General features: G+C 45.5%; 4 protein-coding genes across 4 annotated transcripts in view; 2 read left to right on the forward strand and 2 right to left on the reverse strand.

The window, feature by feature from the left end:
- The window catches only part of LOC309548725 (uncharacterized protein), a gene marked incomplete at both ends in the record, with an annotated part of 79,092 nt that extends 65,880 nt beyond the window's left edge, over positions 1-13,212 (reverse strand). The window contains one exon of the mRNA XM_082248680.1: positions 13,189-13,212. Coding sequence (XP_082104806.1) covers positions 13,189-13,212 — 24 coding nt within the window. The remainder of the gene's footprint in view (positions 1-13,188) is intronic.
- LOC309550227 (uncharacterized protein) overlaps positions 1-22,425 on the forward strand; it is a 1,381,219-nt gene that overhangs the window by 711,598 nt on the left and 647,196 nt on the right.
- The window catches only part of LOC309548727 (uncharacterized protein), a gene marked incomplete at its 5' end in the record, with an annotated part of 365,133 nt that overhangs the window by 340,119 nt on the left and 2,589 nt on the right, over positions 1-22,425 (reverse strand). Inside the window, one exon of the mRNA XM_082248682.1 lies at positions 13,616-14,253. Coding sequence (XP_082104808.1) covers positions 13,687-14,253 — 567 coding nt within the window. The 3' untranslated portion in view covers positions 13,616-13,686. The remainder of the gene's footprint in view (positions 1-13,615; positions 14,254-22,425) is intronic.
- Positions 70-22,425, forward strand: part of LOC309548726 (uncharacterized protein) — a gene marked incomplete at its 5' end in the record, with an annotated part of 286,787 nt that continues 264,431 nt past the window's right edge. The window contains 2 exons of the mRNA XM_082248681.1: positions 70-268; positions 362-441. Of these exons, the coding sequence (XP_082104807.1) occupies positions 70-268; positions 362-441 (279 nt within the window). The remainder of the gene's footprint in view (positions 269-361; positions 442-22,425) is intronic.

The following is a 22,425-nucleotide window of genomic DNA, read 5'->3' on the forward strand; positions in this document are numbered from 1 at the left end:
TCTGCTCCTCCCAAACACATAATTTCCCATCGCTCATGTTAGAGGAGAGTGTTAGACTATATAGGAAGCATGCCTAGGCCTAGAAAGAGCAAGCAAGTTCATGGCAATGAAGAAATCATCCGGCTTGTCAGAGAACGTCCAGCAGTGTATGATATCAGAGATCCATCATACAAGGACCATGTGAAGAAGGAGAGAGCATGGTTGGAAATGGCTCGCATCTACTATGAAAACTGGGACTGTTTATCAGCTACAGAACGGTCACAAAAATGTAAGTGTTTCATATATGGAACTTATCACATCACAGCTTGCACCCATTATTCCCTGTACCGTACCGGTATTGTCAATATTGTCTGTTTTTCAGTGCACTCATTACAAACAAGATGGAGAAGTCTCAAAGACTGTTACAACCGGTATCTCCGTAACTGCGAGAAGGAAGGAGTGGTTCTGGGTCTACAAGACTTGCCCCATATGCACATGCCCAGGAGCTAGAATTTTTAAAGCCGGTGTTGGAGATACGAGAGTAAGTTGTCAGCAGTTATATACTGTACAGTAGTTTACATATAAAATGTAATAATAGTCATACAAATAAAAATTAATGATTATATTTCAGAACCCAAGCAAGCTGGCAAGACAGCTCACAGGGTTTGCCACAGTAAGAGGGGTCACAGGAGGAGGAGGAGCAATTCCATGATACTGGTGACCAGGAAGAGTCTGAGGGAACCATGTCAAGACCTATTTCCAGGAATGTTTCTCCTGTTAAGGAGGATGCTGAACCAGGGCCTAGTGATGTCCATAGACCTTGCCCAAGATCTACAAGGGCAAGTGCCAAGGGTGTGAAACCCATGGATAAAATTTTGCAGGTGGTCAATGAGATGTCCACTAAAATGAACGAAAGCATGTGTGAAGACACAGCATTTCTCACGGTCATTTTAGGGATATTTAAAAAGGTCCCCCCAGAGAAAAAATATGCGCTCAGGATGGCTTTGATGTCAACTACTCAATCCTTTGTGGTTGAGGAGCCAACAACATCCTCAGCATGTATGGAAGCCCCCCACACACATATATCCCCCTTATTATCACCATTACCCACCACCACCAAATACACTGTACGGCCCGCCAATAAACCGCCCATACTGTGATGATTACGGTAATATGCTGAATCCCTTCAGGCCCCGCATTTTACATACAATTCCACCCCCCATTTCTTCCACCCTTGGCCCCCCGAAAAATCACCAACTTATGCCACCTACACCCACTCAGGTTATGCTTTTTCAGGAAAGGCAATACTACCATGGAGCATCGACTGATTACCCTGGCCCATCCACTAGTTCAGGTTCTGGGTCGACTGAACCAATAACTTTACCAGCCGTTGTAATTTTTTTTTTCATTCTTTTGGTGGTGTTAAGTACCATTTTAGGCAGAATAACGGAAAATTTATATCAATACTTACCGTAATTTTCCTTTCCTGATAGAACTCCATGGCAGCACACGTATGGGTAGGCTCCGCCTCCTCTCCTACCCTATAGGACCCCACTCCCATAAATTTTTGCTCCAAGCCAGGAGCCGTGTTCCATATATAGACTACTCCAGCAGATGGGAGGGAACTCCTGCTGCCATGGAGTTCTATCAGGAAAGGAAAATTACGGTAAGTATTGATATAAATTTTCCGTTTTCCTGACAGACTCCATGGCAGCACACGTATGGGAAATAACTAGCCATACACACCCGGGTGGGCAACTGCTGGTCAAACAGAAATAGGTTTAATTTGCACCGTCAACAGACAAAATCTTTAAACCAAAATCAACTGAGGATAAAGAAGCAGGTTCAACACAATAGTGTGACATGAAAGTGTTAATTGAGGACCATGAGGCCGCTCTGCAAATGACATCTGGTGCAACATGAAGGGAAGCCGCCCAAGACGTAGAAATCCCTCTGGTGGAATGAGCCGTCACCACTTCCGGGGGAGCCAGTCCCTTGGCTCTATATGCCCACTGGATGGTCTGAACTATCCAGCTAGAAATTGTTCTGGAAGAAGCCCTCTTGCCTCTGTTCTTTCCATAAAAGAGAACAAATAGATAGTCTGACTTGCGAAAGGAAGCTGTGAACTTCAAGTATGTTTGAAGGACTTCGCCCACATCCAACGGATGGGTACTCTGGTCATCTTGAGACTTGAATGTAGGTAAAACAATCTCTTGGTTGACATGAAAAACTGAATTTACCTTCGGATTGGACCCTAGCATAGGGACCAGGACAACCCGATCAGGAAAAAATGTCAGAAAAGGTTCTTTGCAACCTAGATCACTAATTTCAGAGACACGTTTAGCCGATGTGATGGCTACTAAAAAGGCCGTCTTCATAGACAGATTCTTGAGGAAGAAGGAATCTCCATGTTCCAAAACTGTTGTTGAGAGAAACTCAAGGACTAGTGGAAGGTCCCATTTGGGGAACCTGGGTTTCCTGGGAGGTCTCATTCTTGACGCACCTCTGAAAAACTGCCGGACCAGAGGATGTTTTGCCCATGAGGTCCCCGTGAAGGCAGAGATTGCTGAGATCTGTACTCTGAGAGAGCCAACAGCCAGAGATAGGTCTAAGCCTGTCTGGAGGAACCCCAGAATGTGATGGATCTTAGGATTAGTGATGAAATCAGACTCATTAGACATGTAATCCTCAAACTTAGACCAGATCCTCTCGTAGACTTTGTTGGTGCCCGGTCTCCTGGCACTCATCATTGTGGACATTGCCGCACTTGGACAGCCAAGAGCTTTTAGTCTTTCCCTCTCAAGGACCATGCCATGAGATGTAACTGCGCTGGGCATGGATGCAGCACTGGACCCTGAGATAGAAGGTCCGACCTGAATGGCAGGGGAACAGGATCCCGAAAGCTCAGTTGGAGCAGCAGAGGAAATCAGGGCCTCCTTGGCCAAAACGGAAGAATTGCTATGATTTCTACCCTCTCTCTCCTGAGTCTCTGCAGGAACTTGAATATCACTGGGACCGGGGGAAAAGCATATGCTTTGTGGAACTTCCAGTGGTCCGTCAGAGCATCTACCCCGTAGGCTTGGGGGTAACGCCATCTCGAGTAGAATTTCGTCAGTTTGGCATTGTTTGGAGAGGCAAACAGGTCTACTTCCGGAAGAATCCCCAGAGAGATGACCCACTTGAAGGTTTCTGGATGAAGAGACCATTCGTTGTTGTCTAGATTGGTTCTTGACAGAAAATCTGCCTGAACGTTCTGGACTCCTGGAAGATAAGCAGCTGATAGATTGGCAAGATTCCGTTGGGCCCATGCCATGATCGGTTTCACTTCTTCCAGAAGGGAGGAACTGCGGGTGCCCCCTTGCCTCTTGATATATGCGACTGCCGTCGTATTGTCTAGCCGTAGAAGGACCGAGGACCCTTTCACCAAGTGACGGAAAGCCATGATGGCACGAAAAGCTGCCCGAAGCTCCAGGACATTTGAGACCAACCCGAGGGTGGGAAAGTCCCACCTGCCCTGGGCCACCTCTGACAGGCAGTGCGCACCCCAGCCCGTCTGGCTGGCATCCGATGTCACCACGATCCAAGGAACGGGAACGATCGAATGACAATTCAGGAGATTTTCCCGTTGTAGCCACCAAGACAGACTCGCCCTCATAGAGGATGTTATCCGTACAGGAGTGTCTGGATTCCCAGAGCTCCATTGGCGGAGGAAACCGATTTGAAAGGGCCTCATCCTCCACTGTGCCCACTTGACCATGGGGGCCGTGGAGACCATGGTCCCTATTATTTTCAGACACTGTGATGCCCGAAGATAAGGAGTTGACATTGCCGGTTGTATTCTGCTGCGGATCACCGGAATCTTCTCCACTGGAAGAGAGATGGTGCCTCTGGAGGTGTTGAAGAGTGCCCCCAGGAAGATCAAGGATTTTGACGGATCCAGATGGCTTTTCTCCAGATTCAAGAGCCACCCGAATTCTTGAAGGGTGGAGATTACCTGAGATCTGTGTTGCAGAATCTGTGCTTGGTCTTGAGAAAGAAGAAGCAGATCGTCTAAGTAGTGAAACAGTCGGATCCCTTTCGATCTGATCAGAGCTACAATAGCCAGTAAGACCTTTGAAAAGACTCGAGGTGAGGTGGTAAGCCCGAAAGGGAGACAGGTAAACTGGAGATGCACTTGACCCACGGCAAAGCGAAGAAACTTTTGTAGTTCTGCTGCCACTGGGACATGGAAATAGGCATCTTTTAGATCTATGGAGATCATCCAATCTTCTGGTTGCACCACTTGGCGGATAGTGAAGAGTGTCTCCATCCTGAACCTCTCTTTCTTTATGAAAGAGTTCAGATGAGTCAGGTCTATGACCGGTCTCCAAGAACCGTTTTTCTTTAGCACCATGAATAGAGGTGAATAAAGGCCTTGAAATCTTTCTTCGGCCGGAACTGGGATGACAGCACCTTGAGAGATCAGGGAATCTACGTATGACAGAAGAATTGACTTCTTTTCTTCCACGCGAGGTAGAGCCGTAGGGATGAACCGCAGAATTGGAGTTTCTTCGAAAGACCAAACGTGACCATGAGACACAGTCTTGACGGTCCACTGGTCCGTAATCGAGGCTGCCCAAACGTGCGCAAACTGACGTAGACGAGCGCCTACTCGCAACGCTTGAGCAGGCCTGATATCAAAAAGACTTTGTGGTCTCCCGACCACTAGAAGGTGTTCCCTTGTTGAACTTCTGACCTGTAGGTTGAGATCTTTTCCAATTCTTTCTGAACTCACGTCCAGGCCTGTAAGATCGAGCTTCTCTGGATCGATCCGAACTTGGTTTGTGCTGAAACCTTCTGCGGTCAAACAAACGGCGATCCTGAGGGAGGAAACCTGATTTACCACCAGTGGCACGGGTAATGGCACTGTCCAGCTTGTTGCCAAAAAGGGACGCACCCTCAAACGGAATCCTGCACCAGGCTTGTTTGGAAGCAGGATCGGCCAGCCAGGGACGTAACCATAAAGCACGTTTGGCCGTGACAGAAGAGAGCATGACCCGCGCCACCAGGCGAATGATATCAATGGAAGCCTCTCCCAAAAAGGCCGTTGCTAACCTTAGTTCATACACAGCCGAGCTTCTGGCTGCTTCTTCTGAGACACCTTTCAGTGTGCTCTCCACGTTATCTACCCAAGCCTCCATAGCTTTGGATGTGGCTGCAAGGGCTAGGGCTGGCTTGCAGGTCATACCAGCTAACAGATAGATCTTTTTGAGATCCGTATCAATTCGTCTATCCAGACCATCTTTAAATGAGACGGAATCTTCCAAAGGTAGGGTAACGTGTTTGACTAGCCTCATCAAGGCTGCGTCTATTGTAGGTGCAGAATCAAGATGCTTCACTTTGTCGGTCTTAAAAGGATATAACCTGGAAAATTTGGACGATAAGGAATTCTTTCTTTCAACTCCATGCCATTCGTCTGTAATGATTTCCCCCAGCTCATTCAGAAAAGGGAAATGATCCCGTTCTTTCTTGAGATGTTTAAAGTATTTCTTCTGTTTTGCTGGGGAGTCTGCTGGCTCTTCCCATTTTAACGCCTCTTTTACCGCTCTTACTAGCGGAGAGATCATGGCAAAATCAAAACCTGAACTTTGGTCTTCTAGGTCATCCTCACTTTCAGAGGAATCCGAGAAGCGACTCGGCTGGGAAGTGCCTGGCTCTACGTCTTCCCTCTGAGGGAGAACTGGAGTATCAGTTGTATGCCCAGACAGCCGGTTGGAATCCCAATCCCTTAAGGATTCTTGCACGATCCGCCTGACCAGGGTTTCCACTGGTGGATCTGGGACTTGTTTTTCCTTGATTGCCCGAGAATAGCAGGCATCACACAAGGATCTATCCTCAGGGACTACAGCCCTACAACCCCAGCAAGATTTGTGTGCGGGGCGGTCAGCATGTCGGGAAGACCGGCTTGGACAATCATCATGGGGCCTAGACCTAGATCTGGATCTATGGTGCCTGGATTTGGATGATGCATGGTGATGGCCTGAAGGTGATCTATCCTTTGATCCCGATGCAGGACGTTGGTCAGACCTAAAAGGGCTGAAAACAAAGGAAAGAAAAGCTCAGGCTACAGTAAGCCAGCTGGCAGACAAGCGAGAGTTAAAAGCTAAAGCTCACCTGTTGCGCAGGGACTGGCCACCGGGGGGCGGTGAGGCATCCATTGCAAATCACAGCGAGATAACCTGCAATAGGAAGGATGTAAGAACTCAATCTTACCTTCCCATAGCCGCCTTTCCCCTCCCCCATTCAAGCAGGACTGACCCAGCACAGGACTTACCAAACACAGGCAGAGACACAGCGTGGGGAGGCCGCCGCAAAAGCCCACAGACATCCCAAGAATGACAGCTCCATCAGCTGTTTAAATTTCCCGGGAGCCGTAAAGCCACGCCCCCCCCGACGCCACCGCGTCATGGAGGACCGGAAGTGGCGTGCGCACATGCGCAGACCACTTAGGAACCAAGCCTCGCAATGAACACCCAACTGGGAATCAGGAGGCAGGGGGAGGAGCCGAGAGCGACGGCCTGGAACGCAGGAGCGCTCCAGCCGCCATACTAACCAGGAAGCAAAACGATATAAAGTATAAAGTAAGCAATACATTACCACCAATACCGACCGAAGGACCTGGAACGCTCCTCAACCGGAGACTAGCGTGTGCGTCAGGGCATAAGGGCCTCCCGCTAGTAGCAAGGACGTTTGGCCAAGCGATGCAGCCCACCTCTCATTCAGGATTTATGGCATCTTCCGGCATCATTTCAAATTGCCCGGGTCCACCCAGTAGTACTGAGATTGCTGGACTAAGGTAGAAAGGCATCATCCAGGAAAGCCACACGCCACCAGGTATGTAAGAAAACGCATCCTATAAGGTAAGACTTCTCTTGCGGAAGGAGGACAAAAAAGGAACACGGCTCCTGGCTTGGAGCAAAAATTTATGGGAGTGGGGTCCTATAGGGTAGGAGAGGAGGCGGAGCCTACCCATACGTGTGCTGCCATGGAGTCTGTCAGGAAAATAAAAATATGTCATATTCTCAAGGCCCAACAGTTTTTTCTTGTTTGAAGTCCAATAAAGAAAAATTTTGTTATTTTTTTACCTGTTAATTTATATATTTTTTGTGTTTTGGTGCTGGAAAAAACCAAACCATTTGTAATGATTATTGCAAAATAACGTTTATTTTTGGAGAATTTATGCAGAAAAAATAAAAAAATAAATAAAAAATAACCTTGTTACATAATCTGTGTGTTTTTTGGTTGTTGTAGAGTACTTTGATTACTGTCTGTTATGGTATATAGGTATATATACTGGGAACACAGAACAACAGAAGATAAAGCAACGTAGTTTTATTATATCTAAAAATGGAAATATATACAGAATTTAAATGCACTTGCACATAAACAGAAATATAAGAAAAAAAAAAATAACAAAAAAGCTTAAACAAAATTGGACTGTGATGGAACGTGGGATACTTTATGCAATAGCATCCTATTACCAGGGGACAGAACCATTATTACATTGGAATTTCTAAAAGGAATTACATAACTTTCAGCAGGAAAAGGAATCACTTTGAACAAATCGCAGAACATCAAAGTCGCACGAAGTCGTTGGTAAAGTCGCTGTAAAGTCACATACAAGTCGCAGTACACAGTCACACTTGAAATCGCGTGACTTTGTAGGCGCATTCGTGGAAACGTAGACTACTAATTTCGTTTTGTTATAGAATTCCTTTAGTTTGGTTTCAGAATTTGTTTACTTTTGTTTAGTTTTCGTTAAATTTCTTTTCGGTTTTGGTAAAATTAGTTTTGTTTATTAATTTTCTAACGAATTTCAACTTTTCAGAGCGATCGGAATTCCAATTAGTCGAAAAACGATCGACTGATTCGAATTCTGTGTGAAGAATAGCGGGTTGCTAAGCAGGGGGCTGGGAAGCCGGCCGCCCGCATCCTTAAGAACCGATGACTCATCAGCTGTCAGCGGGCTTCCCCACTGACAGATGAATGGAAAGAAAAGAATGTGGGTATTGCCTGGCAATAGAAAAATGTTTAAAAAAAATGACGTGGTGTCCCCTCCCCCCCGGCCCATCCACGCCAAAATGTAAAAAAATAAACGTTGTGACCTTTACCTAAGCATGCAGTTCAGCAAGTAAGGAAAGGGGGGGGGGGGCGAGCGAGCGCCCCCCTCCTAACCCATACCAGACCACATGCCTTCAAAATGGGGGGGGGGTGCTTTGGGGCACCTCTGCCCCCCCCCACGCCAAAGCACCCTGTCCCCATGTTGATAGGGACAAGGGTCTCTTCCCCACAACCATGGCCTGTGGTTGTGGGGGTCTGCGTCTCTGAAAGCCCATTTTACCAAGGGGGCCCCCAGATCCTGCCCCCCCCCCCCCCCATGTGAATGAGTATCGGGACCATAGTGCCTGTACCTATTCACCAAAAGTGTCAAAAAGTAATAAAAACACACACACTATTTTTGAAAAATAGTTTATTAAAAAATAAAATCCAACCTCCCCCCGATGTAGATCAGTTATCAATCACAACGCCCGCCGCACCCGAGAAAATAAATAACAAAAGACACTCTCGCCGCCATGGAGGCCCTCTGCCTACTGCAGGCTCCCCATTTCATATCCTTAACCACCTCAATACCGGGCACTTAAACCCCCTTCCTTCCCAGACCAATTTTCAGCTTTTAGCACTGTTGCATTTTGAATGACAATTGCACGGTCATTTTTTCCCTACAAATAGAGCTTTCTTTTGGTGGTATTTGATCACCGCAAGGTTTTTTCTTTTTTGGTGCACAAATAAAAAAAAGACCGAAAAGTTTGAAAAAAAAAAGTTTTTTTGTTTATGTTATAAAATTTTGTAAATAGATATGTTTTTTCCTGCACTGATGAGGCCGCACTGACAGGCACTGATGAGGAGGCACTGATGGGGTGGCACTGATATGCAGCACTGATAGGTAGCACTGATATGCAGCACTGATGGGCACTGATAGGTGGCACTGATGGGCAGCACTGGTGGGCAATAATGGGCACTGGTGGGCGGCACTGATAGATGGCAATAATGGGCACTGGTGGGCAGCACTGATAGATGGCATTGGTGGGCAGCACTGATAGGGAGGGCACCACTGGCAGGCTGCCTGAGCCCTGATTGCCATCCCTGGTGGCCATGGTGGGCATCCCTGTCGGTCATGGGTGGGCATCCCTGGTGGCTCTAGTGGCACCCCCCCCCCCAGGGCTGCACTGGTAATCAATGTTCTGATTACAAGCACAAACCCCCCTTGTGATCAGTGAGTAATTAGTAAAACTCACTGATCCCCTGGCTGCAGCACAGATCGTCTTCTTCTCACTGACAGGATCTGTGTGAGGAGAAGAAGAGATCAAAGCCGTTACAACGGCTGTATTTACATTACATGATGGCTGTGATTGGACACAGCCATCATGTGATCAGGAGGGCCAATCACAGGGCCCTCCTGCCAAAACTTGTTGCTCTGTGTCCGAGGGACACAGGCACAATCGAGATCACGCCGCTGTGCGTACCCGCGGCGGCGCGATCTCGCTCCTTCTGCAGGACGTTTGGGAACGTCCAATCAGGACGAGACTCCCACCCGGCCACTGTACATATACGGCGGTTAATATAGGTAAGGGTCGAGGCCACCTGTCTACATCACCTGGTGGCACCGCCTCTTCTGACGTCAGGGATCCAGCATGCACTGGTCCATAACGTCGGAAGGGGGCAGTGCCACCAGGTGACCCCGCCCCTTACCTATGTAAGAAATGTCAAATGGAGGAGGAGCCTGCAGTAGTTATTTTTTTAATAAAGGATTTATCAAAAATTGTGTGTGTTTTTATTACTTTTTGACAATAGTTGGTGAATAGGTATGGGTACTATGATCCCGATACTCATTCACATGGGGGGGGGGGCGGGATCTGGGGGCCCACATTGGTAAAAGGGGCTTTCATATTACGACAAGCCCCCTGCCTGCAGACCCCCACAAACACAGGCCACGGTTGTGGGGAAGAGGCCCCTGTCACAATCAACATGGGGACAAGGTTCTTTTGGGTGGGGGGAAGAGCTTCCCCAAAGCACTAAACCCCCCTTGTTGAGAACATGTGGCCTGGTATGGTTAAGGAGGGGGGCCCTTACTCATCCCTCCCACTTTCCTGACCTGCCAGGCTGCATGTTGGGATATAGAGTCTGGTATGGATTCTAGGGGAGAACCCACGCTGTTTTTTTTTTGTAAATGTGGGCCCCCGAAGGGCCGGGTATGGACTGGGGGGGGGGGGGCAAGGGGACCACGCAGTAAGGATGAGGGCGGCCGGCTTCCCACTTAACAACCAGCTATTTCTTCACACAGAATTTGCATCGGTCGATTGTTTTTTGACTGATCCGAATTCTTATTGTTCTGAAAAGTTAGAATTAATTAGAAAATGAATAAACAAAACTAATTTTAACAGATTTCAACTAAATTCATTACAATTTCATGTGGAGATTTGGATACATCCGAATCTAGGAATAACCAAAAATTTGTTGGAATTTGTATTCGCACCGAAACGAATTTCACATGTCTAACTGTAAATGGCCACCCGCTAACAGCTGGGTTCCCAGCCAATGCAAATGGCCAGCGATGGCAGGACCCACTCTCCAGGCATGAATCCTCTACATATGTGTGCCATAACACCACCCCGCTGATAGCTGGGGACTCAATGACCACTCGGGAGATCCTGGAAGACTTCTGGATACCAAAGGAAGCTCCTGACATCCCGCACAGCTGCCCAGCACGAGACCCGCCCACAAATACTTCCAATAGGTAGGAAAACTTCATACAAAAATGGTCCTATAAGTGAGGAGGAAAAAAAAGGAACGCAGCCATTGGCTTATCCTGAACATTTATGGGGGGCGGGTCTTATGGGGAGGAACGAGGGCGGGGCTACCCAAACGTATGCTGCCATGGACATCTGTCAGGAAAGCAGATTATGGCCACTAGATGGAACTGACCATTATAGGAAATCCCAATTCACCATGACTGGGGGAATGCGGGTCACATTTCATCAACACATTTATAACAACCAGATCTGTAAGTGTTTGTGAAATCTTCCCGCACAAAATGCACTCAGCCAATGAAAGGTAAGGACTCCATTTTTATTTTTCTCCGGCTATCAATGGCCAACACGGGACAACACTTCATCCATGTCTTTGGTGGTCTCTGATCTCCTTATGAAGTGTTTCTTACATGATGAAGATCAGCCATGGAGTATATCTGACGTGTATATCAGGATGTGCTTCTCCAGGAGGGGAGATTATGATAGAGTATTACTCATGGAGGAGAAAGCTTGGATCTTTCGTTTACAGACCTTGACACATCAAGGCCTCAATACCGAAATGAGTTTGAAAGTGTTTCTCAAGCCTTAAAAACTCCACTCATGATAATCCGCCTCCTCCTCCTCCCACTTCCCCCCCCCCCTCATCCATCATCTTAGAGTCCCCTAAGCGGTAACCCTTGGCGCTAAAAGGATGAGGGTGGCACATATTGGCACAATGTATCTTATATTCTTATGCACAGCAAACGTAGGTCACCAAACCATAATTACCAATGTCTGACGATACTATGTGAAAGTGATATGGGTGACACTATATCCCCTGTCCATACAGACTAAGTGTTAAGGTACTCCTGGACTAAGGTTGAGTTAGTCTACAAGTATTCATTCATATATACTCTCTATTGCATTGCTGGTACCGGGAGTATATAGGTAACTAATACAGCTCTATTGTTTTTGTAGTGGATTGGCACTTATCTAAATTTAAATTTAAATTAAATTATTTTGTGTTTCCTCTGGATTTCCCCCTCTGTATTCATAAGGCCTCCCCGGAAACTATTAGGGATATAACCCTTTGATATATGTTTATGTTTTTGTATGGCATCACTGCCTCCATATGCTCTCTGACTTCAAGAATGGCGTTTACCTTACACATATGTCTAATACTTGTTTTTCCTCATAGCGATAGACAAGTAACATGTAAGAAGTTCTCAATGTTTTTAAGACATACACTAGATGGCGCTCTGTTAGGTGCGGTCTGGATTATCCACCTGTGTGTTTCAGAAGTATTCAATCACTAATTTAGCAACACCTTTAAAAGAATCCCCCGCCCACACAATGACGTCCTGACGAACCGTGTTTCACACATGCGAAACGCGCTGACGTCACGCGCTACCGCCCACCCACCACGGGGAACTGTCCACACACTGGAGTTTGCCTAATGTTTGTCGGATAACGGAGGACTCCGGGCTAACGCTGCTCGCATGAGGAAGGACGGAAGTGGCCCACAGGACCTATCCAGGTTGATGCCTTAGGAGGTGGGATCTACCCAGTATGCAATAGACCTGGAGGTGACACTATTGGAAGAAGACGCCGCAGAAAGCTAAGGGGATAGAGAACCGGGCCGTGATCACCAGGTTTCTAAGAGATACTGTACCCTGCAATAGCGGTAAGCCTTCTGTTTGAACCTACTCCATCTGCTCTGAATGAGCGTGGCTCACTACACAGTATACCGCTAGGTACTTGCCTGGTGAGAGCCCTTGCTGCCTCGGATATGCAGCGTCTCTCCCCGCGCCCATAGGCACACCCATTTGAAGTTGCCTTATGATAGATGTAACTGGCCACCATATTCCATCCTTTTTCATTGTCCAATTCGGGCCAACGCTATCGACTTGATCATCCATTAGTGGCGATATTCCAGGGACCCGCTCCATGCCATGTATGACCCCTCATGATCTGGAACTTTTGTAGCATCTATCCATGTTCCCAGCCTCTTCCCCTCCCCTATCCCTACCTGCCCCTTTCAGCAACTGTTGCTGTTATCAGTACTGGATGTCGTATTTCAATTGCCATAACTGACATTTATGTGACACCATCCATACTAGTAGATGAGGACCAATACTTTAGTGATTGAATAGTCTGGAGTGTTCATATTTCCCCATAGGGGATGCACTGTGAGCCACGCTGGTGGATAGCTGCAGTATACATACATCAGACTGGCACCTACCTGTCTCTAGAGTGTGTCACATATCTTCCATACAAATCATACATCTTGGTCTTGTGTTTGACATGTATTGACACGACAATAATTTCAATGTATGCTGACTGTTCTTCATTGGGGGCCATTCAAGTTAGGATGTCCCATTACCTGAGCATCTGACTGTGGTGGCATGCCGGCTGCATATCCGCGGTTGTGGCAGTATTACATGATCTATTTAGACCATATACTGCAGGATCGCTGTAGTGCAGCGATAGACTTTGTGTTCCTCACCGAGGTGGTGTGGCCTGTAGCGTGTGTTTGTTTGTTTTTGTGGTTTTAACTGTTTACAGTTTTATATGTGTCTGATCCTCTATCTTGTGTCACCATCCCGGTACGGGAGGTGCACCTTTTGTTATAACTGTGCCGTTTTTCAATAAAGATTTGACTTTTTGAATATTGCAGTTGTGAGCATCCCAATTTTTTGCAACCATTCTTTAGGTTACGGTCTCTCTGTTTCCTTCCCTACTTCATTTTTGCTTCTTCCCCACATGTCCACCAACATTCATATAGAAGACATTTCCCGCACTCAAGGCACTAATACACCTCCAGGGTTGTGTGGGACCCCTGATGTACAGGAAGACAGGACTTCAGTGAGGAACAATTCCCTCACTCAGGACAGGAAAGTGGCTTCTCACCCGTGTGAGATCTCTGATGTCTGGAAAGAGAGGACTTCTGTGCAAAACATTTCCCGCACTCGGGACAGGAATACAACTTCACACCAGTGTGCGATCTCTGATGTGTGGAAAGAGTGGACTTCTCTGAAAAAAATTTCCTGCACTCAGGACAGGAATACGGCTTCTCACCCGTGTGCAATCTCTGATGCCTGGAAAGATTGGACATCGCTGAAAAACATTTCCCGCACTCAGGACAGGAATACGGCTTCTCACCAGTGTGCAATCTCTGATGCTTGGAAAGAGCGGACTTCTCTGAAAAACATTTCCCGCACTCAGGACAGGAATACGGCTTCTCACCAGTGTGCAATCTCTGATGCATGGAAAGAGTGGACTTCCGTGAAAAACATTTCCCACACTCAGGACAGGAATATGGCTTCTCACCGGTGTGAGATCTCTGATGAGCGGAAAGATTGCCTTTCTGTGTAAAACATTTCCCGCACTCAGGACAGGAAAAATGCTTCTCCCCCGTGTGACATCTCTGATGTGTGGAAAGATTGGACTTCCGTGAAAAACATTTCCCACACTCAGGACAGGAATACGGCTTCTCCCCCGTGTGACATCTCTGAGGTGTGGAAAGATTGGACTTCAATGAATAACATTGCCCACACTCAGGACAGGAATACGGCTTCTCCCTGAAGTGAGATCTTTTATGCACATTAAGCTTGGATTTAAAATGAAAACACTTCCCGCACTCAGTACAGGAAAACCTCTTATCTGTTGTAAGGATAGCACTGTCCCTCACAGTCTGAGGTTCCTCAGGATAAGAGGAATACGATGGTCCGGCACTGTACCTCACAGTCTGAGGTTCCTCACGATAAGAGGAATACGATGGTCCGGCACCATCCCTCACAGTCTGAGGTTCCTCAGGATAAGAGGAATACGATGGTCCGGCACCGTCCTTCACAGTCTGAGGTTCCTCAGGATAAGAGGAATACGATGGTCCGGCACCGTCCCTCACAGTCTGAGGTTCCTCAGGATAAGAGGAATACGATGGTCCGGCACTGTCCCTCACAGTCTGAGGTTCCTCAGGATAAGAGGAATACGATGGTCCGGCACTTTCCCTCACAGTCTGAGATTCCTCAGGATAAGAGGAATACGATGGTCCCGCACCGTCCCTCACAGTCTGAGGTTCCTCAGGATAAGAGGAATACGATGGTCCCGCACCGTCCCTCACAGTCTGAGGTTCCTCAGGATAAGAGGAATACGATGGTCCGGCACTGTCCCTCACAATCTGGGGTTCCTCAGGATAAGAGGAATACGATGGTCCATCTACACTGTGTGGTGCCGGATGGACATTTGAGGTAGCCGGGTTTTCTCCTGGACTATACTGTGTGATGTCCTCATCTTCTACTTTACAGTCTGGAGACAAAGTGAGACAATCCTCTGAGGTTTTCCTCATCTCCCGTCCATGTACTAAAATAGAAATACAAAGATTATTACTAGACATCAGCAGATTGGTTCCCCTAAACCAGGACTCCGCCCACATCAGGCAGCTTTGTCTCTGCGAATCTTACAATTCCCCCCTCAAGGTAACTAGTAAATGGTAGAGGGTGACTAGGTGTCCTGGGAGCCACACACCAAGTCAAGACCTGCTGTATGATAGTAAATGACAGTCTCAGTCTGGACCTAGGCCAGGTCACGCCTTGATATGCGAGACACCTACTCACTATCTACCGATATAAAATGTCCAGCTGGTAGGAAATGGGTGTAACAAAAGAGAATCTATATTATGTATATATATAGCAGTCGGTAGAGGGGAGAGGGGAGAGAGCAGAAGTCAGGAGTATGTAATGTACAATACAGAGTATATAGTGCAGGGGACAGGAGTATGTAATGTACAACATAGAGTATATAGTGCAAAAGTCAGGAGTATGTAATGTACAACATAGAGTATATAGTGCAGGGGTCAGGAGTATGTAATGTACAACATAGAGTATATAGTGCAGGGGTCAGGAGTATGCAATGTACAACATAGAGTATATAGTGCAGGGGTCAGGAGTATGTAATGTACAACATAGAGTATATAGTGCAGGGGTCAGGAGTATGTAATGTACAACATAGAGTATGTAATGCAGGGATCAGGAGTATGTAATGTACAACATAGAGTATATAGTGCAGGGGTCAGGAGTATGTAATGTGCAATATAAATTATACAGTGTAAGGGTCAGGACTCATAAGTCAGGCACAGCCAGTGAACAGCAGAGTAAGTAACCCTGGGAGAATTTTTAACATATCTTTTTTTTTAGATAAAAAACATTTTTTTTAAATGTTGTATGTTAAAAACATATATTTTTAACATACAACATATCCCAGGCAGTGCCAGTAAAAGGTCACCTATATCCCAGGGCAAACATGCCAAATTGCGCCGCCACCCCCCCAATATGTATGAGCATTATGTGTCAGCAAAAATCTCCCCACCCCAAAAAAAAACAAAAAAAACATTGAGCACTAATCTGCATGATTAGCCCGCACATCCCTACTAGCACAAATCCCGGGCGGATCTCCTAAGTGACAAACAGTGACAGATTGCAGGATTCAGCATAGCTCAACCTGCGATATGTGCCTGTGTCACACAGTCCCCTCCCCCCCACACACGTCAGTAAGCACCAGGCATACATTAACCTCTTGATCACCATTAAAAGTTAATCCCTTCCCTGCCAGTGTCATTTTTACAGTAACAGTGCATATGTATAGCACTGATTACTGTAGTGATGTCACTGGTACCCCCAAAAGTGTCAAAAATGTCAGTCAAGGGTCCGATCTGTCCGCCGCAATGTCGCAGTACCGCAAAAAAAAAAAAAAAAAATCACAGATCGCCGCCATTACTAGTTAAAAAAAAACAATAAAAATTACATAAATTTCCCTTAGTTAGTAGCTGCGATAACTTTTGCGCAAACCAATCAAAATACGGTTATTGCGATTTTTTTTACCAAAAATATGTAGCAGAAAACAAATTGGCCTAAAATGTTAAAAAATTTTGATTTTTACATTTTTTTGGGGGGGAATTTCATATAAAAAAATGTGAAAAATATTGTTGTTTTTTCAAAATTGTCGCTCTTTTTTTGTATATAGCGCAAAAAGTAAAAATCGCACAGGTGATCAAATACCACCAAAAGAAAGCTCTATTTGTGGAGAAAAAAATGACATACATTTAATTTGGGTACAGCATCGCACGACCGCGCAATTGTCCGTTAAAGTAACGCAGTGCCGAATCACAAAATATGGCCTGGTCAGGAATGGGTTAAAATCTTCTACCAGCAATATCCTGTTACAGACTATATATATTTTGTACCACCTTGAGATTTTTATATACCAGCAATATCCTGTTACAGACTATATATATTTTGTACCACCTTGAGATTTTTTTGCTAGCACTATCTATTGCACTTTATGGCCGTTATTTATTTTATGATTATTTGCTAGCACATTATATTGCACTTTATGGACGTCACCTATTCACATAGAGACCATTTGTCAGCACATCGATGGTTTATATTTGCACTTTAATATTTGGACATTGATGGTGAATAATTGTTGCTTTTACTATTTCATAATTTTACAAGTACAACTGTGACACTTTTTTCTTTTCTTTTTTTTGCATACTAATTTACTATATGGGCACAAGGTAGCAATACCTTAACACAGAGCAATTTGTTTATGCATTTTTCATGATTATTGTCACACAACCAATATTGTGGTAGGATTATATTAGCCCTCCACTATAGGGTTTAGGGCAGTTTTTTACCTATATCCATTTATAAACTATACCCATTGTTTGAACTAGCGGCTTCCCTTTACACACCCAATACTCCAGAGGTGCGAGTGATACTATACCTACTTATTCATCCCTATTAATGACCCACCTGTGCCGATCTCTGTAGGAGTGTCCTCCTCTATAAATGTCCCCGTTATTCCATCCTCCTCCATAGACTGCTGATCATCCCTCACATACCTCTCTTCTTCTTCTGCTTTAACCTCAAATTCTATATCGATTGGATCTCCACTCTAAATCAAGAAAATAATAGAAGAGGTCATCTGTAAAACAAACTTCAATATTGTGACATCACATTTAAAAAAAATCACTTCAATGAGTCCATTCTCTAGATGCTCCGTCCCACCAACCTTGTAATAGTGAGGGATGGTGTGATCTTCCTGTGTGGAATCCCGGGAATACAGAGGACAAGGACATCTCTCTGGTGGGTTTCTGGTATTCGGTGGCTCCATCATATCCTTGTGTCCTTCTGAAAATTCCTCCATCACTCCATACTCCTCATCCTCCTCTTTAACATCAATATTATCTTCCCCGAGGTTTCCACTCTGAATATATAATAAAAATGACATTAATGGTAACAATGCAGATAATGTACAGATCCTAATGATACTATCAGTGATTGTTCCTCATCTACCTGGTGAGGGATGGTGTGATCTTCCTGTGTGGAATCCCGGGAATACAGAGGACGGGGACATCTCTCTGGTGGGTTCACATTACCGGATCCATCTGTAGGAAACACACACACTGACTGAATACATTGTTTCTATGCGTTTATTAATACAGACCTGCTCACAGATATAGAAATACGGGACAACTTAGGAGACAGTGACCATAGGTCAATTAGTTTCAGTATTAATCATAGTAATAGGAAACACAAGGGTAATATAATGACACTGAATTTCAAAAGAGCCAATTTCCCAAAACTGCGCTCTCTGCTAGAAAATATCAAATGGGATAGAACCCTGGGAACAAAGAACACGGAGGAAAAATCGGAGTGCTTCAAAAGCATACTAGACAAAGGGATTGGCCAGTGCATTCCAAAGGGAAATAAATTTAAAAGAGCAAAACTAAACCCTGGGTGGCTAAACTCCAACATAAAAATGCATATTAATGCTAAAGGAAAGGCCTTCAAAAAATACAAGACTGAGGGGTCATTGGCAGCAATCCAACATTACAAAGAGTGTAATAAGAAATGTAAAGACAAAATCAGGGCGGCTAAAATAGAACACGAGAGACATATAGCGGAAGAGAGTAAAAAGAACCCCAAGACGTTCTTTAAGTATATAAACAGTAAGAAAGCGAGGCCAGAACACATTGGCCCCATAAAAGACGATAAGGCAGTTTTGGCCACAGAGGACAGGGAAAAGGCAGAAGTGTTAAATAATTTCTTCTCTTCAGTCTTCACAAAAGAATCGGAGGGCTACACTAACCCAGCTTGTAATGCCGAACTAAATAACACACCTTAGGAAGTGCCGCCATGGCTAACAGAAGATAGACTTAGAACTAAACTAGAGAAACTTAACATAAATAAATCCCCGGGACCGGATGGCTTGCACCCAAGGGTTCTTAAAGAGCTCAGCCAGGTGATTGCCAGACCATTATTCTTGATCTTTAAGGATAGTTTATAGACGGGTATGGTGCCAGCTGATTGGAAAAAAGCCAACGTGGTACCAATATTTAAAAAAGGGCCGAGATATATCCCGGATAACTATAGGCCGGTCAGCCTAACATCAGTAGTCTACAAGATTTTGGAGGGGATGTTAAGGGACCACATACAAGACTTTAGTAATGAAAACGGTATTATTAGTAGTAATCAGCATGGATTCATGAAAAATCGTTCTTGCCAAACCAATCTATTAACCTTCTATGATGAAGTGAGCTGCCACCTAGATAAAGGTAAGCCTGTGGATGTGGTTTATCTTGAATTCGCAAAGGCCTTTGACACCGTTCCCCACAAACGCTTACTGTACAAACTAAGGAAGGTAGGTATGGACCATAAGCTGAGTACCTGGATAGAGAACTGGCTCCAGGGGAGAGTACAGAGGGTGGTGATTAATGGGGAGTTTCAGAAACCAGAAAGCAAGCTACTCACTAGGGGGGGGAACCTCTGGGTGAGTCTAGGATGGAAAAGGACTTGGGGGTACTGGTAGACAACAAGCTTGGCAGTGGCATGCAATGCCAAGCTGCTGCAAGCAAAGCCAACAGAATACTGGGATGTATAAAAAAGGGGATTCACTCCAGAAATAAAGAGATTATTCTTCCACTCTACAAGACTCTGGTCGGGCCACATCTGGAGTATGCTGTCCTGTTCTGGGCTCCGGTCCTCAGGAAGGATGTGCTGGAACTGGAGAGAGTCCAGAGAAGGGCAAAAAAAATAATTAGGGGAATGGAGGACATCAGCTATGAGGAAAGGCTACAAGCACTGAACTTATTCTCTCTGGAGAAGAGACGATTGAGGGGGGATATGATATCAATGTACAAATACTGTACTGGCGACCCTAGCATAAGGAAAAACCTATTCAGAGAAAGGAAATACAATAAGACACGTGGCCACTCACTAAAACTAGAATACGCAGGGGGTTCTTCACTGTAAGAGCAGTAAGGATGTGGAATTCTCTTCCGCAAGCAGTGGTATCAGCAGGGAGCATTGATTGTTTAAAAAAACTATTAGATGGACACCTTAAAGACCACAACATACAGGGGTATACAATGTGCGGTTAGCAGCAAACACACACACATCATAGGTTGAACTGGATGGACTGATGTCCTTTTTCAACCTCACAAACTATGTAACTATGATGGGGGATCTAGGTGGAGCCTCCGTACTGCTCTCTCCTTTACAATAAAGTCTCCTCTTACCCGGTGATGTGAGGGGCGGCTGATTCTCCATCATGACGTCCTTGTAGAGATCCTTGTGTCCTTCTAAATACTCCCACTCCTCCATGGAGAAATAGACAGTGACATCCTGACACCTTATAGGAACCTGACACACACAATGATACAGTCACCATCCAGACACATCCCTTGTCTGTTACTGGATAATGTCCCAGAATTCCCAGCACCGCTCACCTCTCCTGTCAGCAGCTCCATCATCTTCTTGGTGACTTCTAGAATCTTCTGCATGTTGTGTCTCTCAGGATTTAGGGAGTCACATGGAGGCACTGTGATGGTCATATGATCACCTGACTTCTGAGGAGGAAATCTCTGTATTGAGGAACCAATAGGAATATCATGTTAGAATCCCAGAATCCTCCTCACCTCTCCGGTCAGGTCTGTGTTTTATTAATAGAGGTAAGAGTGATGTCATGTGACCTCCCAGAATCCTCCTCACCTCTCCGGTCAGGTCTGTGTATATTATTAGAGATAAGAGTGATGTCATGTGACCTCCCAGAATCCTCCTCACCTCTCCGGTCAGGTCGGTGTTTTATTAATAGAGGTAAGAGGGATGTCATGTGACCTCCCAGAATCCTCCTCACCTCTCCAGTCAGCAGGTAGATGATCTCCAGGGTGAGGTTTAGTATCTTTTCAGTCATTTGACTCCGGTCCTCCTCCATCCTCATTTGATCTATACAGGTCTCCTTGTAGATGGATAACTTTGGGAAATGAAGGTAAGAATTATTTGGATGGTATTGGTCACAATAATATGTGGATGGGGGGGGGGGGGGGGGCGGTAATAGGAGAGTTGCTGTACATTTAAGAACTTCTGTCCCCATGAGAATACATTTAGGCCTCTTGCACACTGTAGCTAGAAAAAGCTCAGTACAGATTTTTTTTTTTTTTTTGGCTAAAATACAGCCCATTAAGGCCTCTTGCACACAATACTCCTGTTTGAGCATCTACTTTTTACTGACTTTTTTTTTTTATGTATTTGCGTGTATTTAAGCGTATTGGTGTGTATTTGCGTGCATTAAGGCTTAAAATACTGACCAAAAATTCAGATTTTTCTATTTTGTTTTTCCTGAAGAATGCACAGCGCTTGTTTACACACCTGTGTGCACAGGCACATTACAATTAATGGGCTTTATTTTAGCTCAGAAAAAAAAAAAGAAAAAGCTGTACTGAGCTTTTTCAAGCTGCGAGATGCTCAAACAGGAGTATTGTGTGCAAGAGGCCTTAATCTGGACTGTTTTGGATTTGTTACATCTTGGAGGACCTTGGACCCTCCTAGCCTGCCAGATCAGAATTTCCCTTTTCTCTGTTGGATTTGTTTGGTTTCTGAGCTGGTTTGCAGCTGAAACAGAACTCCTCTAAGAACAAGTGCTCACCAACGAATGCAGGAGATCCCTTCTTCATCTCACATAATATTCCAGAACAAATCACATGACCATAGGGACAATAAGATGGTTAAGATTGCCAGTTCTGTAAGGTCTGAAAAATAAGTGCAGGTGGGGTGGGGAGACAATCATAGACCTCCCTCTGTCCCTCAGAGTCCCCTGAGCCCTCCAGCCCCCTATTCCCTCAGAGCCCCGAAGCCTGACTACCCCCTCAAGGTTCTCAGAGTCCCTCAGACTTCAGATACATTACATACAGAGGTATATACCTATATACATACAGAGGCCCCAAAAGTCTTCCAGCTTTACTAAACCCTCACATCCCCTCAGCTCCTATACTTCCCTCAGAGCCCTCAGTATTTTCCTCCCTCTTACATCAATGATGGAACATATTCTTCATGGCAGGCTGGGGAATGTTTTCTTCCTCCTGACCAGCAATGTAAGGGGCTCCATACTCCTGACCCCTGCGCTCCATCATTGTGTTGGCTGCATATTGTAATGATTGCCCATTGGCTGCCTGTGTAGTGTAATAATTGCTCTTTGTAGGCCATGTACGGTCAGGATTAGAGATGAGCTCAGGCATGTTCGAGTTCACACGTGCCCGATCCCGCCAGGAAGCCGACACTGC

The sequence above is a fragment of the Pelophylax lessonae genome, assembly GCF_965119305.1.
Source record: "Pelophylax lessonae genome assembly, chromosome: 3".
NCBI classification, from domain to species: Eukaryota; Metazoa; Chordata; class Amphibia; order Anura; family Ranidae; genus Pelophylax; species Pelophylax lessonae.